General features: G+C 46.1%; 1 protein-coding gene across 18 annotated transcripts in view; it reads left to right on the top strand.

The window, feature by feature from the left end:
- The window catches only part of msi2b (musashi RNA-binding protein 2b), a 206,922-nt gene that overhangs the window by 57,410 nt on the left and 134,177 nt on the right, over window positions 1-15,335 (top strand). For all 18 annotated transcript variants that reach the window (XM_078107409.1, XM_078107408.1, XM_078107399.1 and 15 more), the window contains exon 6: window positions 9,181-9,273. In XM_078107409.1, coding sequence (XP_077963535.1) covers window positions 9,181-9,273 — 93 coding nt within the window. The remainder of the gene's footprint in view (window positions 1-9,180; window positions 9,274-15,335) is intronic.

Genomic DNA, 15,335 nt, shown 5'->3' with positions numbered 1-15,335 from the left:
CTCGCTCGTTCACTGTCAAATGCTGATTCCAATTTGTAGATTTTCACATTTACCTCTTGTGAATGAAAACAATCTGATGCTGAGGGTTATTTATTTTTACTCAAAAGGTTCATATCCAATGCGCTGCAAGTGTTGGTGTGATGCACTCTTTAAATACACCTTCTGCTTGTTACGTAAAAAAAACAGCCAAGCAACGGGCCGTACTCTACGCCCGGCTATGTGGATTAAGTTAATTTACTTTGGAGGAACGTGTACACAACAATGTCGGAAAGGTTCAGAAACAGAGAGAGGGCAGCAGAGACCCAAAGAAGAGGCGCTAGTAGTGTAAAGAACAGATAGCAGTTAAAAGGGACTGTCGGCTCCTCCACGCTATGAGCCATGCTGGACTCCGGGGACCATCAAACTATGTTAAGTGAGTTAATCATTGCTTTGGATCCGCTCAGCCCTTGGCAGAAGGTTATAAAGGTCGGCATTATTAGCTCATTGGGGGCTTTCCCCCTTGGATGCTCTGTTCATATAATTGCACATTTGATAAACAGGTTTAATGATTTCCAAATAAATCAAATGAACTGAAAATGGAAAAGTCAAAGATAACATGGTGGTTTGTTTTACTGACATTAAAAGCTCTAAGGAACGAGTTAGAATAAAGCTGTTAGAAACTGTTAGAATAAAGCTCAGATGTTAAAATAAGGTTAAGATGGTTGTTTTTGCTCTACAACATTTCGTCCCCCTTTGCGTAGGGTGTATTATTCAAAGGTTTTATGAAGTCCAACTATTTCTGTTTGGTTTTTCAAAGCAACGGCCTGCCAGCGTTAAAACCCAGTGAATTTCCTTTTTGCATGCTAAAGAGAGCTCGGTGGCGACGGGGAGGCGTGCTGTGTCTCCTCGCCCCTGAGGGGGGGGTTTATACATCCAGTCATGTTCGCAGTATACCGTCTCGGAAATATGTTGAATGTTCGCACCGCGCTTTCTCAGATCTGGCCACAAGCAAGCATCAATTAGCATAAAATTCATATACCCCCCCCTCCCCCACCTCCCCCTCCAAAAAAAGAGGCTCTTAAGAGCCCTTCTGGCGTTGTCCAATTTCTCTTATTTGCCTCTGCTCGCTGTAACGTTTGCTCGATGCCCATCCGGTGCCGAGCGTAGGCACGCTGCGCTCATTGTGAATGCTGTGTGAATGCGCTGTTTGGGTAAGGGCCCATGCATCTCCAGGGCCCCATAATCAGCTCTAAGCTGCTTCTATCAATCTTCTTAACTGTAGTGGGTTGAGGAGGGAAGTGCAGCTAATCAGCCCTATCTGGCCCCCATGTGCAGCCCAACTTGCAGCGGGGGCCGTATACATACACACACGTGTCTTCTTCTTCTTTTCTTTTTTAATACTCATCTCTCGGCCATCCCGCAGCAGATGGCCCCCTAACTTTTTTCTTTTTTTTTCCTTTTTTTGAAAGGGCGCCTGTGACTTTCACTGAATAGCTGTTAGTGTAGGTTAATATAGGAGTGGTGGCCCTGCAGCGGTGACAATCACAGCTCTGATCAGAGCCGGGCTTCAAAGACGCCTGTGCAAGTCGAAGCTAGGGTTGTCATTAGCTTCTGCACTGCGCTTGACAGCCCCCTCCCCTCCCGCCCCCAACTTATTTCTCCCTCTCTCTCTCCCTCTCTCTCTCTCCCTGATAGCGCTCATTTTCAGTCCGTGTGCAAATGGCCACTGTAATCCCAGGCCCAGGTGCTTGGGCCTGTCACTCCACATTTGCACTAAGCATCTTTTCCTTCCTTCATCTCCTTTGCCCTAATTGTAGTGTAATAAGCAATTACAGATCTATTTATGCACACTAGAGCTCAGATTAGGCCACTTTTTAAAAGGGCATGCGGTCCAATGCGGGTGCCCCTTATCCCCAACTTGTAGCTGGACAGGAGACACCGGCGGCAGCGGCTCTAATCACTCGCCCTTCCTGCGATGACGATCTAATTCCGCTTTACCATCCCTCTGCCCTTGCTTTCTGTTGTGCGCAGAACGCCCTCCAAAGCAGAAGTGATTGTGCTGTTGTTTGTTGTTTATCGGCTGTGTTTTTGTCTTTGTGAGTTAGCTCTGCTGATGCAAATGAGCAGAGGCAGTGTTTACCTGGACTGGCCATGTTTTTGGTGTGTGTGTGTGTGTGTGTGTGTGTGAGCGCACTGCGCCTGCACAACGTCGAGGCCTTTGATCATACTACATTGCATTGACAGATGCTTTCTGAGGCTTTCTGGTTGCCCGTGAACGAGGCCGCGGAGCAGATCTGAATGCCAGTAAATATTTCCCTTCATACAACAAAGAGCGATGGCTTTATTTTTTATTTGTTTCATTTTTTCCTATCTGTCCTATTATTTTTAGGTATGAGAAATGACATCAAAATCTCCTCCCTGCTCCCCGCCCTCCCTCCGGGGCTCTGTGTTTACAACTGTTTGTGAGCCTGCATGTGTGAGAGGTGGGGGCCATGATGAAGGCTTACACCTTGTAATCATGTCTGGTTGTGTGATGTCGGCGACCTGCCGGAGTACCGGCTCGGAGAATGGCGTGCATGGTGTCTGCGTGTCTGTGTGTGTTGGGGTACGGGAGAGTGTGAGACTGAAAGATCCACTCCCAATATATGTAAACGAATGTGCAATATGACAGAATCAAAAGTTTGAGAGGCTCCACTGAGAGTAAAAGGGAAGAGGCGAGGTAATCCGATGCAATGCTCTTATTTATATGATATAAATAACCTGCACGTAGGTAATATAATACCTGGCGTCCTGTTGGTACATTTTTGATCAATGATTATTTTGAGCTGACTTTAATAACTGTATAACTAATAATATAACGACTCATCGTCATTGTGAAAGTGAGTTGAAATGAATTAAAAATGCACTTATCACCTTCGTAAAGTTGGAGTAGAATTCTTCATTTAGGATACAGAGGATGGGAGCTAATCGGTTCGATTTTTCTTTGTGGATATTTAAAGGACCGAAAAGCTTATGAAGAACGCATTATGAAGTCACTTTACCGCCGTTTGACTAATGGCTCACAGCCGCTCCAGTCCAGCGATATGAATGAAGCAGGCTACTTATTAAGCAAATTAGACTTATTATTTTAATGTTGCTGTTGTTGTTAAAATTACGTTTGACCATGAAAATCCGGCATTGATTGCTTTTGTTTCCCATAACTCATTTCATCACCTTTATAATGAGGCGATCACATTTAGCTCTTTAACTGAATAATAGTTAGATTTGTCTCCCCTTGAGGGATGAATCTACTAAAAATATCTTTCTCTTCACTCAATACGCCGAGCTCAGCAGCAGAAACCTTTTGGCCTCCCGGACGTGTGCAAATGCAGTGAACAGCGGAGGTCTCAGACGTTGATCTGTAATCCAATAGAGAACGTTGCCGAGCCGTGTCCGCTTACCCTTCCAGTAAGGCCACGAAATGATGGTCGATCATCCCAAAAGACAACAAGTTTAGAGTGTCTGTGCGGAAAAAGTCCAACATTTGCATAAATACGTTTGTGTGTGTGTTTGTTCTGCCTGCTCTGTTTTGCCTACTCCTCTCTCATTGTTATATTCATTGTTGCACACTATATTCATCTCCTCTCATATCCCACTTGGGGAGTTAATAACGTTGGCGCTTTGCCTCTGCGCGCCGCGTGCACGTTCCAAACACTAATAGCTTTCTGTCGGCTCTTTGAGAATTTTGTTTGCTGCCACAGGTAAAGTCCTACAATTCCCACAAATGATAATCGTAATGTTGTATGCTGCAATATTAGCTACGGGCTTATCTTTTTCAACTTCCTTTGCATTTGCAGCCTCCTGTCCCCCTCTCGCTTTTAAGGCACACTTAAGGCCAAGAGCACGATATTATAAAGGGATGCAATAAATGCGGTGCATTGTTTACTCTTAATTCCAAAAAAGAGGAAAGATATTACGCACGCACACACAATCTAACACACACACACAAATATGCAAATCAGACAATAGATCAGATTCATCAAAGTGTGAAGCAGTCTGTTCTTGAGTGACTTTCATAATTAACCTGCTTGGCGTAGCCTTAAAAGATACAGAATGTCCCAAGTTGGCTTTGTGTGTCAGAGGGGGGGCATTAAGGAAGCTAAACTGTCAGTTTGTGTTCTACAAACAGTTTTGGTGCATTTTGTCTTCATATTTTAACATTCATTTAGGTCTGTATAAAGGTATGGCAAAGAAAGGCACCTCCAAAGTTCCTGGGCAAAATCACTAAGAGGTGAATATGGCTTCGACCTGGTCCTTACATTAATGGCGTCATTTGTTTGTCTGCTGGGGGCTACTTGAGCTATTTAAGTCTGTATCCCTCAAATATCCCTTTCCCTGCAGGCCACACCGAAATGCCGAGGCAGATTACTGCGCCCTGAAATCTGGATATCCCAAATGACCATTAGACCAACGCATTACTCTGACCGCATCTTGATTGATGAGCATCACCGGTTCCTTTCTTTTATTTGATGGATACGCATGACTTAAATAGCTGAGGGGATTTACTAGGTGTCAGGTGTTGAACTCTCCAAGTCGCAGCCTCCTCATCCTTCCTGGCTGCTCCCTGTGATGTCAGCAAGTGTGTAGGTGTGTGTGCGCTGCAGGCTAGAAGTAGGATATTGTTGTTGAGCTGTATGGACACTAAACACTATCTGGACAATATTTAAGGGAACTGAATCATTTTTTTCATGTGGACTGACAATCGCATACTATTTTTTTACACCCTTTCTAGTACCAGCATCAACTATGTCTGCTGGGGATTTTAGATTTGAACCAATATCTATTCTTGGATGCGGTGAAATGTACTGAAGTTACAATCTAAATGCAGACTCAAACAAGGATGGATGAACAAGTCAGTTTGGGTTTTCCCTTTTAGGAAATTTACACAGTCACAAAATGAATCCAGTCTCTTGCCAACGTCTAGAGAAATATCTAAATGGTTGAGCGCTAGCCTTCCAAAGTGACACGGCTATAGTTATAGTTATGAGTACAGTACTGTAGCTCTCCTCATTTTAGTTGTGTCACGTGTTCATAAGAGAGACCCCACAAGGCCCCCCACGCCGCCTATTACAACACACACACACACACACACACACTCACACACACTCAAAGGCGCACGCCCATAACTCTCCTTACCATCTCTTAGGGAGGTGCAAAAATAACTGGAGGTTGGAAATTGGGTTAAGAGGAAAAAAAAATGTGTTGAAGAGTGGTCCATTTTTAAAATCCGTCGGCTGGTATTGAAACGTTGTTGGAAGGGTTTTTAAAGATGCTACGCCCGGCCAGACCCAAACAATCACAGCTAATGTTTCTGTAGAGGTTCCCTGGTGATAATCACTGCGAGTATGTGTATGATGATGTATGATTAAGAAAGTAAAAAAAAAAAAAGGATTCCTTAAGATGTAAAATAATCTAAATTAAGTGTAATTTCAATCCAATCAACCAGTTCGTCCATTGGCTGCTTATGTGTAAAAGACGGCGTCCCCTTTGAAACGAAACGACCATGAAGCTGTGACCTTTGGCACCATAATGGCCTTTCTCGTGAGCAAAGAGGGACGCGCTGTGAAGAGACGCTCGTCACCTCCGAGAGTAAAATAGAGAAAGTAATTCCGTCGACTCAAGCAATCCCATCAGCCACGGGGCCCCGTATAAAGATAAAGACGCCGCCGACGGCTCCACTGGTTTTCCGCCCCGGCGGAGCGGGGCCGGTAAAGCGGCCGGGGGACCGGGTGGCCCAGAAGGGGAGCGGGACAAACGGCTGATGGAGAGAAAGGCGAGCAGAGATGAACATTGACTTGTTTATTTTGTTATTTATTTTTTGCCTAGATCGGCAACGATAACAGCGAGTGATGTTGATAAATGCTCGCGAGGCCAGTTTATCAGCATCTGTCTGGCCCGGGGTCGCCCGCGGCAGCTTCCGAGGCTGATAACCTGCGAGGCCTGAGGCAAGAAGTCTGTAGGGAGGACGAGGGGTGATGACGATGATGAATATGTAGCCGCTGGCCACGGTAACATCTACGATAGGATGGTAACGGTTCCTCTTGCTGATGAGTACCGTCGGGTACCGAAAACGCAACGCAGAGTTTGGTGCCGCTTTTCGGTGGCGGAGCCTATTAAAATCTTTTTTTCTGTTTAGGGCTGTCAAAGTTAACGCGTCAATCTATGCGATTGTTGTTGCCGGATTTAATGCGATGAAATATTTTAACGCTCTTAACGGCACTTTGCTTACTACCCAAACGATACCCATCTCCAATGATGGTTTTCTAGCTCAGCGTGACTGAGATGGTCCGGTCGGTTTTGCACTCCTGAATGTCTCTGCCCGATACGAGACACCACATCCACAGGGGGCTTATCTCAAATAGATGCCGGGGCTTTTTATTTATTGTTTGATCAATTAAGAGGCAAAGATTCTCAAATGACCAGCAGCGATGTGATGATACATTATCAATGTAGTGTTTGCATGGCGGGTTTGAGGTGTTATAATCCCTGTTCCTCGCAGCACCGAAAAGACACTTTTTTCTTCTTCATCCCTTTGCCACAAGTCGTGCTTGCAAATCCTCTTCTCTTCAAGTCCGAGGACGTGCGTATGAAAAGACATTTCGGCAGCATGTTAAACCCTAAAGCCGGTTCCTCTCGTCCGAGGAACGCTGCAGCAGCTCCTTGCTCAGAAACTGACGTTTTACCTTTTTTTTTTCTTTTTTAAAGAAAGGACCACTCTGCAAAATTCTTTGTCAGGGCACGTTGGTGCTGTAATATCAGTGGCGCAGAAGCAACGTGTGTGGCATTCGGCGCCCTCTCAGCGTGTGAATTCACCCGATGCTGTGTTTGCATATTTATGTCTGCTCCAGTGCTCGGCGAGATGCGCTGCTCTTGTCAGTTTAGTAAAAGTTTCACACATAAAACCAATTTTTCCTCGGCCATCCCTCCGCTTGCCAGCTCCTGCAGCCCCTGAGTACACGTGGAACTGCTTTCTCTTTCTCTCTCATTTTTAAATTTGAGTCAGAATTGTAGACCTCTGAAATGCATTACGATTCGGCATGCGCAGCCTTTTGTTTTTCTGTGGAAGGTGGTTTAATTGAATTTTGTGATGAAACAATGTAACGTAATAAGAAGAACGTGAAACATTACAGAAGGAAAGTAGAAGGACAAGAAGGCACAGGAGAGGGCCACTGTGTGGGAGGCGGTGTGCATATGCGCAGGCTGTGTGCCGGTGAGAATGCGCACCTGGAAAGCACTTGACAGATGGTTACTTCAGCTCGAGACGAACGTTGCTTCTTCTTCTTTTTCTTATCCACAGTTTTAAGCCTCTTTCACAGAAAGTGTCACGGTCAGCATTTTGATCAAGGTGGACTCTTTTCTCTTTCCTGATAGTTTGCTCTGCATCTCCAGTGTGCGTTCATCCCACAGCTGGCCATTTCCTTCTGTTTGATACCGGAGAGATGAGATGAGCTTTGAATTTCTCGGCTACTCCCTTTCTCTCTCTCTTCTTCTTCTTTTTTGTTTGCCAGTAAGATTACCGAGCAGTGCATACAAAATTGTTACATGGCTGCTCAATACTCAAACTGTAGCATAGGTTTGGAGAGGATGACACATTGGGGAACCACGTCTGTGGAATCAATAGCGTGCACTACTCTGGTCCTCTTAGTTTAGATGCTAACTGCACTATTTCCAAGCTTTTCACAGAGGTCAGCTGAGAGGGGCGGAGGTGAACGCGTCGCTGCAGCCTCTCACTATGAGGTCCAAGCAGGCCAACGCTATAGGCATCACAACCACATGAGAGGGATGGAGACCCAAAGTACTGGAGACTCAGAGCCTCGCGTACTAGCGCTTTTGCGCCCATTTGTTTCGCGATGTGCACGTAAAAGCACGGCGAGGTTTGTACAAACAAGCCGCACTGAGGTTAAAGCGCAGACCCGCCTGTCGCAGGAACTGAAGGAGGCAAATTGAGCTTTCTCGTGTCACGCATATGCCTTTACGGGAGTGTCGAGGGGAAAGTGGGAGTTTCCCATAAAGAGATGGGAGGGGATGCGCAAAGTGCGCCTAATTACATGTTCCGCTGTATGTACAGGAACCGCCTGTGAAAGAGCGCCTCCGCTCTGCGGTGAAAATTCTGCGCCTCTTAAAAGCAGGTGGAAACCAGAATGCGGTTTCCTCACACGTGCCTCCTGGTGAAACAGCAGCAGTAATCCAAGCCAGGCGGCGACATAGGCCAAGGACACGAGCTGGAAGGATTTTATGCAGCAACTTTTTCAGTTTAGGTAACAGGAAATCATTACGCGTTACAGATTAAGCAGCCACGCAATATTAGTGTTACTGGAAAAAATCAAGGATGACAATGCATCTCAGACTCAGCGTTCACATTCCATTCCAGCAGTTGTTAAACTCCTCGCTATGTCACAATTACTGGAATCGGGGTCATTTCAAAGAGTCATAACATCAGCAGTGGGAATATTGCAACATACTAACTTAAATACGGCATAAGCTGAAATATCACAGCGCGCGCTTCCTGCGTGATTGTCGTGGCGCCGATAGCACTACGTTTACATGAGGGCCGCACTGAAGTTGCGTCCATTCAAAGGTCCAATTCGGTGCATGGTTCCAGTTTCATACGATAACCTGTTCACTGTTAGCTGTGTGCAAAAAACAGAAAGAAAAAAAGAGGAGATTTTGTGGCAGATTTCATTGCTGTATTTCCCTGAGAAATCGTCTTTCTAAATTTAGCATGTACTCTCTGCAGCAGCAGATGTTCGTGCCCTTTTTGGTGCCGTGGGTAATAATCCTTAATATTCTTGCTGGTTGAAACTAAATGAGGCTTTAATGCACTCTGATTCCATTTTCCAGCATTCATTAATTGTTTTTATGGGGGGTTTAAAGTCCATCAATTCTTTCAGTTTTTTTCCTTTGTTTAGCAAAGATGAACATCAACTTTTATGGAGGAAGTTGAGGTCTTAAATTGTGCGAAAGTCTTTTATGATAACAGCTCCAATTTAAACTGTCATCTTGACGGGAGCTTTTCCTGCCGATACCTTCAGCATTCGCCACCTCGCTGCGAGTGTATGACTGTTTGACGACAATGTGTCCTCGCTCCTTTTACGTCTCCTCGCCGTCACAGATAATTCTCCGTGTCACTAATCATCTCTTCTCGTCCCTTTTTCTTTCCAGATGGTCACAAGAACAAAGAAAATATTTGTGGGTGGCTTGTCAGCCAATACAGTAGTGGAGGACGTGAAGCAGTATTTTGAACAGTTTGGGAAGGTAAGAGGTTTTTATTTTTATTATTATTATTGTCTCATCACAACACTGCATAGCGTTCACTGCACACTGTTGGTCTGTGTAGCCAAATTAAAGAGCTGTATCATCATTAAGCGTGAAATATGTTAATTGGATAATTACCCAATCAGTGCACGGTGCCCCCTGTCACTCAGGCAGTGTCATTATGGGTCAGACCACGCGGCCCCGGCTTGCCAATCTTTATGGCGATCAGCGAGGACTTTCTAAAGGCTTTAAGAGAAGCCGGCGGCTCCGTCTCAGGCTCCTTTCCCCCGACAATAAGACAAATAAATCTCTACCGCGGCGAGCAAAGACACGGCGATGGCTTCACACCGTCCCCGCCGCGCTCGGTCAGCAACGTGCCGTATGCTCGCAGTGCAAACAAGCGATGGCAACCGGCTGCCGTGACAACCCCTCCGCGAAAAAATGGAGATTAAACTAAATAAAAATTGTTGTGGCAAAGCTGTGGTGTGAAAGTAACACTCCACCAGTTAATTCAGCAGATGCTCACATTCAGCCGTCCGATCGTGCTGCAGCAGTTTCTGCTCTCATGACCGATGCCCCCAGCAGAGCGAAGCACACACTCTCTCGCACAAGGACACGCGCACGCACCCACACTCGCACGCACACAAACGCGGTTTGATACAGTGGCAGCATTTCAGAGATAATGTCCCCACGCCGAGCAGAGATCCATTTCCCTCACGTCGTATTCCACATCAGTCAAGGTCACCTTCAGCTGGCGGAGTCGCCGGAACGCCAGCACCTGACCTTGTGCTTAAACAATTTCACCGAGGATGGATTTTTCATGGGCACATAATGTACAACGTCCCGAAGGACACGGGAGCAGTTGCAAATTAATAGAAACTGTTTTTTGTTCATATTGTTGTTGTTTTTTTTGATTTGACACAATATTCAACCAGCTCTCCCACTGTTGAGCCCTCGGTCATATTCTTGACTGGAAACGAGCAAGGTGAAGGACTTTGTTTTTTGCTCTTTATCTGTGCAAGTGGCATGAAGACCTCGCCGCGGCCCAGTCCCGCTGTTCCGAATAAAGACTCCTTATTTGCACAATAGGACTTGGCGGGCAAATATTCAGCACAACTTCGCAATCAATGGATCTGAGAAAGGGCTCGAAATGATTTTCGACTTGATTGAATGACATAATTGACTTGATTATACAAAGTTTTTTTCCTCCTTGAGGAATCCTCAAACGCTTAGGAGGAAACAAACAAATCAGACTGATTGAGCGAGATCTTGTGCATGTTTCCCTGTGTGCTTTTATAGCCTACTTGTGCATCCTTGGATGTGTCTGCAGTACCGCTCTCGCCATGCGTGAGTGTGTCGGCGATTAAGTGTATTTATGTGGGTCCGTGATTAAGGTTGCACAAATGTGTGTGCGTGTATGTGTGTGTGTGTGTGTGTGCGAGCAGGTTTAAGTGTCTTCAGCAAAAAAGAAAAGGGAATATTGTGAGCTACGATGCAGAGCAAAAGGATGGCTTGTCCTTTTAAACTGTTTTGTGTATTATCATTCCTTTCTGCACTTACACATCCCAGGATTTATTAAATAACCTGCCTGTCACTGCAACCTACCATTATCGCCATGCACACGTACACACACACACACACACACACACACACACACACACACCTCTGAGGACTTAGCCAAAGATGGAAAAACCAATTAATTCAGTTTCTCCTCTGTAAGAATCTTGGTGGCAGTATGTGTGTCAGTCTGTCAGTCGTCAGTCGGCCTTTCTGCTCGTCTCTCTGCCTGTGTGCTTGTCAGGAGGAGGGGGGGGGGCATTAGCCGGCGTGGTTGCGGGGCAGCTAGTTATTTATATTTCTGTACGTTTTGAAGTACTTATCAATCATCATGCAACTACAGCTTAAGGCGCCGGCAAATGTTCCTCCTCACTGGGAACAAGCCACTTCGCTCATGTTATTTTGCAAAGCACTGCTTTTGAGTGTGTGCGTGTGTGTGTGTGCGCGCGCGCGCGGGTGGGCTATGCTAGGCAGCATTGGCCAATTAGCAGGATGTGGTCCACAGAGGTGGCGGTGGTTGTGAGGCGGTGGAGGGGAAACAGCTGGTGTGGCCACAATTGGGTCACAGGTTCTGTCTGTAACCTCCGCACCTGCCCCACCCCCTCCACCCCTCCACACTCTCTCGCAGCCCCCACCTCAGTCACTCCCTTCTGTCTCCATTCTGTCACGGGGAGGGGGAAGTAGCATTTGTTATGGGGAGAGGCTGACAGCTCTCATGCACATCAGTTCTGCTGCCACTCTCCCAGCCGTCACTATTAGAGAAGAGCACGTGCCCGAGACCTGGCACAACTTCAGAGGAGCTCCTGCACCGCTTTTCTTTCTCCTCTTTCCTTCTTTGTCGCCCACAGAACATGCTGAAGGTCTGTGTGCATTCGGAGTGTTTGTGACAGTCATGTGAACGAAACTGAAGTGTGGTTCTGTTTGACTGATTCTAATGCATCTCAGATGGATCCCATTACCTGCCTAATAGTAGCCACATCCTGCCTTGCCTCCCCCCCTTCCCTTCTCCTCTCAGGCAGCCCGCTGCACCCCAGCCCTGTGGGCCAAATGAGACAATCTTATCAGCACCGCCTGGCCTCCCCTTATATTCAAGGACTCTTAACTGGAGGCTGATGCTATTTTGGTCTTGCAATAGTGTCAAATTAATCTGTGTGCTGTTTGAGCGGTAATGTGCCGTTGTGCAAACGTATAGATTGTTAGGGAAGACAACGTATGCCCTTTTATGTCCGCTATGCAGGCCTCGCAAGTTGCCATTTTGTTGCTATATTCATTGGAAAATGTTATGTTTTACAGTATCATTTGGCAGTGTATTTTCTTGTAGCACTGGACAAAAAAAGTCAGAGGTTTGAATTTTCCGAGTTACCGTTTCCAACATTGCTAACTGCTAACGTGAACAAGAAACATGTCCCCCTGTGAAATACTGATGCTCCCTTTCAGCAGTGAAGCCCCCAATTTCAATTGAATAACTTTTATAGGCTTTTTAATTAACATTGGCACATATATTAAATACATACATGCAATCATAATTGTTGCGTGTCGTGAGATAACTGCTTCTTCGTGAGGTCGGGGAAAGACCTATTTGCTATAATTCTACAGGAGTTCCCAAGTGGTCTTGAACGCAGCATTGAAGTCATTGCACGCAGCGCTCACTCTCCGCTCGAGTGTGCGCAGGTGTGTGTGTGTGTGTGTGTGTGTGTGCGTAAATGTGTAAAAAAAAATTTTAGGGGAAACACTGGATAGCATGTATGTCCTATTTTTATTTATATTTTTGGGAAAGAGTTTGATTTATTGTTTGCTGTTTTTGTGTAGTGATCAATGACGTTATTTTATGAAGACTTTTCCCTCCCACACCACTGAGGCAAGCAAGCTGTTGTAAGGATACCTTATGCATTAGATCTAACATAGCAGCAATTCCCTGGCCAGGCATGAAAAGACAGTTTAGGGCAAAATTAGCATGAGTGGCTAATCCTCCCTCATTGGTTTATTGTAATCAGCTTGTGAGTGCATCTCATGGTCTCCTTATTGGCCTAAACTGAAGTAACTCCTGCTCAGTGACTCCGAGTCTCCACTCCTGTCCAGTGGCTGGGCTCTGCAGTGCAAGCCTGAAGCGGCCTTTTAGTTTAATCAGAGCTACTTGCTTCCATGTCACTGCGCTGCCACAATCGTCCCTTTATGTGCAGGCTGTCCTGGTTCTCATGCTCCACTGGTCCAGAGCCAGATCCTGAAGGTGGAGCTGAATGGGAGGAGGAGCTTAACCAGTTCACTGCCACTGGTCTCATGAGGGATAAAGGTAAACAAAGGTCACTACTTAGACAAGCATAGCTAAGCCCTGAGTCCTACGGTCCACAGGTCATCTCATCCCTACTTTGAAACGATAGTCTCAAAGTAGGGATGAGATGGCCTGTCAGAGGTCATAGCAATGTCAGCCATAGGCAGGAGAGAGTCGATGGACAGATATCGCTGTCAGTCCGGAAGAGAAGATGCTGGGCAGCCTGTTAACGTCCGTCGTGTCCACCTGTGGCCAGCCAAACCTCTGCATACTGTTCCCATACCATCACTGAGAGGAAGCAGATGAGAGGACATAATAAAAGCTCGAGGAAAAAAGATTCCTTGGTTAGTGCATGAAATTCGTTCTGGGGCTTTGGTTATCTAATACCATGGCTGACATTTTGCTTGCCCTTAGAATTTCGTAATAGGCAGAAAAATAACTGTCACCGTCTTTAAAGACTGTATGAATTCATTTGGAATACCTTCCAAAGTCCTCAGGCCCTTAACAGCACTGAGGTATATTTAGATATTCCCTGCAAAACCCAACAAAACCAACCACAAAAAAAACTTAATCACGTTTATGTGATACCGTTTTTGGAGGATAACACAGCGTGACAGGTAGGTGATTCTACCTCTCCTGTTGTCTCATTCCAATGTTGTAAAGGTCTCTTTGGAAACTTGGACCTGAGGTACTTTCAGAATCCGCCTTGGCCAAGTGCATCCAAACCACTGTGCAGATTTGACAGAGCTGCAATAATCATTGATGTGACACTTCTGGCCTTATGTGTTATTTTAAATGATTGCCTTGGATGACGATGAAATTTGCACGTCGACGCGTTGAAGGTGCTGCAAGTCGCCCATTGAATGCACATCGGACTCGAAGCTCCGAGCAGCTCTGATCATTGTCTGAAATAGCAAACAAGGATGATTAATGCAGAAAAAAAGAAAAGGAGTACACTTTATATGAGTGAAAAGAACCTAATCAAATAGGCCACAGTCCCTCATTCCCCTCCCTCAGCTTGTGCAGGTGCACATTTGCATGCCATTTACATGGCCGCTCGCAGTGACCACTACCACTCCGACAATTCGGTGTCCATCATTCGCTGACATTCGGTGATTGTTTCCTCTCTGGCGCGACTCGCCCCAATCAGTTGAGGATATAGTCTGGTTCCAGTGATTATAAGGAGTGATCAGAGCGGCGATGATGGAGCATGTGCCTTTCAGTGGAGATTTAGCCAGAGGCTTCAATCTCATTGCAGTCACTTGTAGTTAGCGACTGAGACTATGGCGGTGAGAAGGGCAGCGCAATATAAATGAATTGGCTATGAATGTGGTTACGGCTGCGGCGCTGCGGGGACACACAGAGGCAAAGGGCCAGTTAGACAAACTATTTCATATCCCCCTTGACCTTTATTTGCCCAGTGGCCCAGCAACATTTCCAACAGATTAGCTTTTAAACAGCCACTGAAGAATTGAGCTATACTATTCACATCATTTCTTTTGTCTGTGTGTGTGTGTGTGTGTGTGTGTGTGTGTGTCTGCCTTTGTATAAGAGCGTGTTTACGGCAGGCTACTGCATTTTTACTTGAAGGATAAGACCTTTAACAAAAGATAAGATGGATTTTGGAGTATTGCTGATCCTTACAAACGGCCGTCAGTCGGCCTCCTCCTCCGACAGCTCGATGCTGTGCGGCGTAGGCGCCTCTCAAAGAGAGCCCGCGGATCTGGGGAGATTGACACCTTTCTGTAGGTGCCTAGTCTCATCTCCCAGCTGTCCACCCCCCCACCCCTCTGAAATGGCTCCCTCCGGGGGATAAGCCGGGATCGGCTTGATTGTGTTATCGGCGACTGATCGAGTCATTGAATGATGGAATTTTGAGCCCCTGTTCTGCTTAAAGAATGAAATGTTTAAAGAAGATTGACTGTGATTGGATCAGAGCCAGCACCTGCTCAAAGGGTCAATCAGGTGAAGGCGGAGGGAGCAATCTCTGCTGTGCTATTGTGACACGAATGGAGGGGGAAATTAATGCGTGTGTCTAGGAAGGGTGGATGTTGGTCTGTGTGCGTGCGCGTGTGGGTGCGCGCCATTCAACAGGGAAGAGGTTGAAAAATGTCATCAGAGGAAGTGTCATGAGTAATTTGCTGCAGTCCCACCATCAAACCGGCGTGGAGGTGGACGCCTCCACCTTCACGCCTCCACCTTGCAAACGGCAATCTAGTGTTTAGGGAATCCCAGG

The sequence above is a fragment of the Gasterosteus aculeatus genome, chromosome 7 (genome assembly GCF_964276395.1).
Source record: "Gasterosteus aculeatus chromosome 7, fGasAcu3.hap1.1, whole genome shotgun sequence".
Taxonomy (NCBI): domain Eukaryota; kingdom Metazoa; phylum Chordata; class Actinopteri; order Perciformes; family Gasterosteidae; genus Gasterosteus; species Gasterosteus aculeatus.
This window is presented reverse-complemented; position numbering and strand designations above follow the sequence as displayed.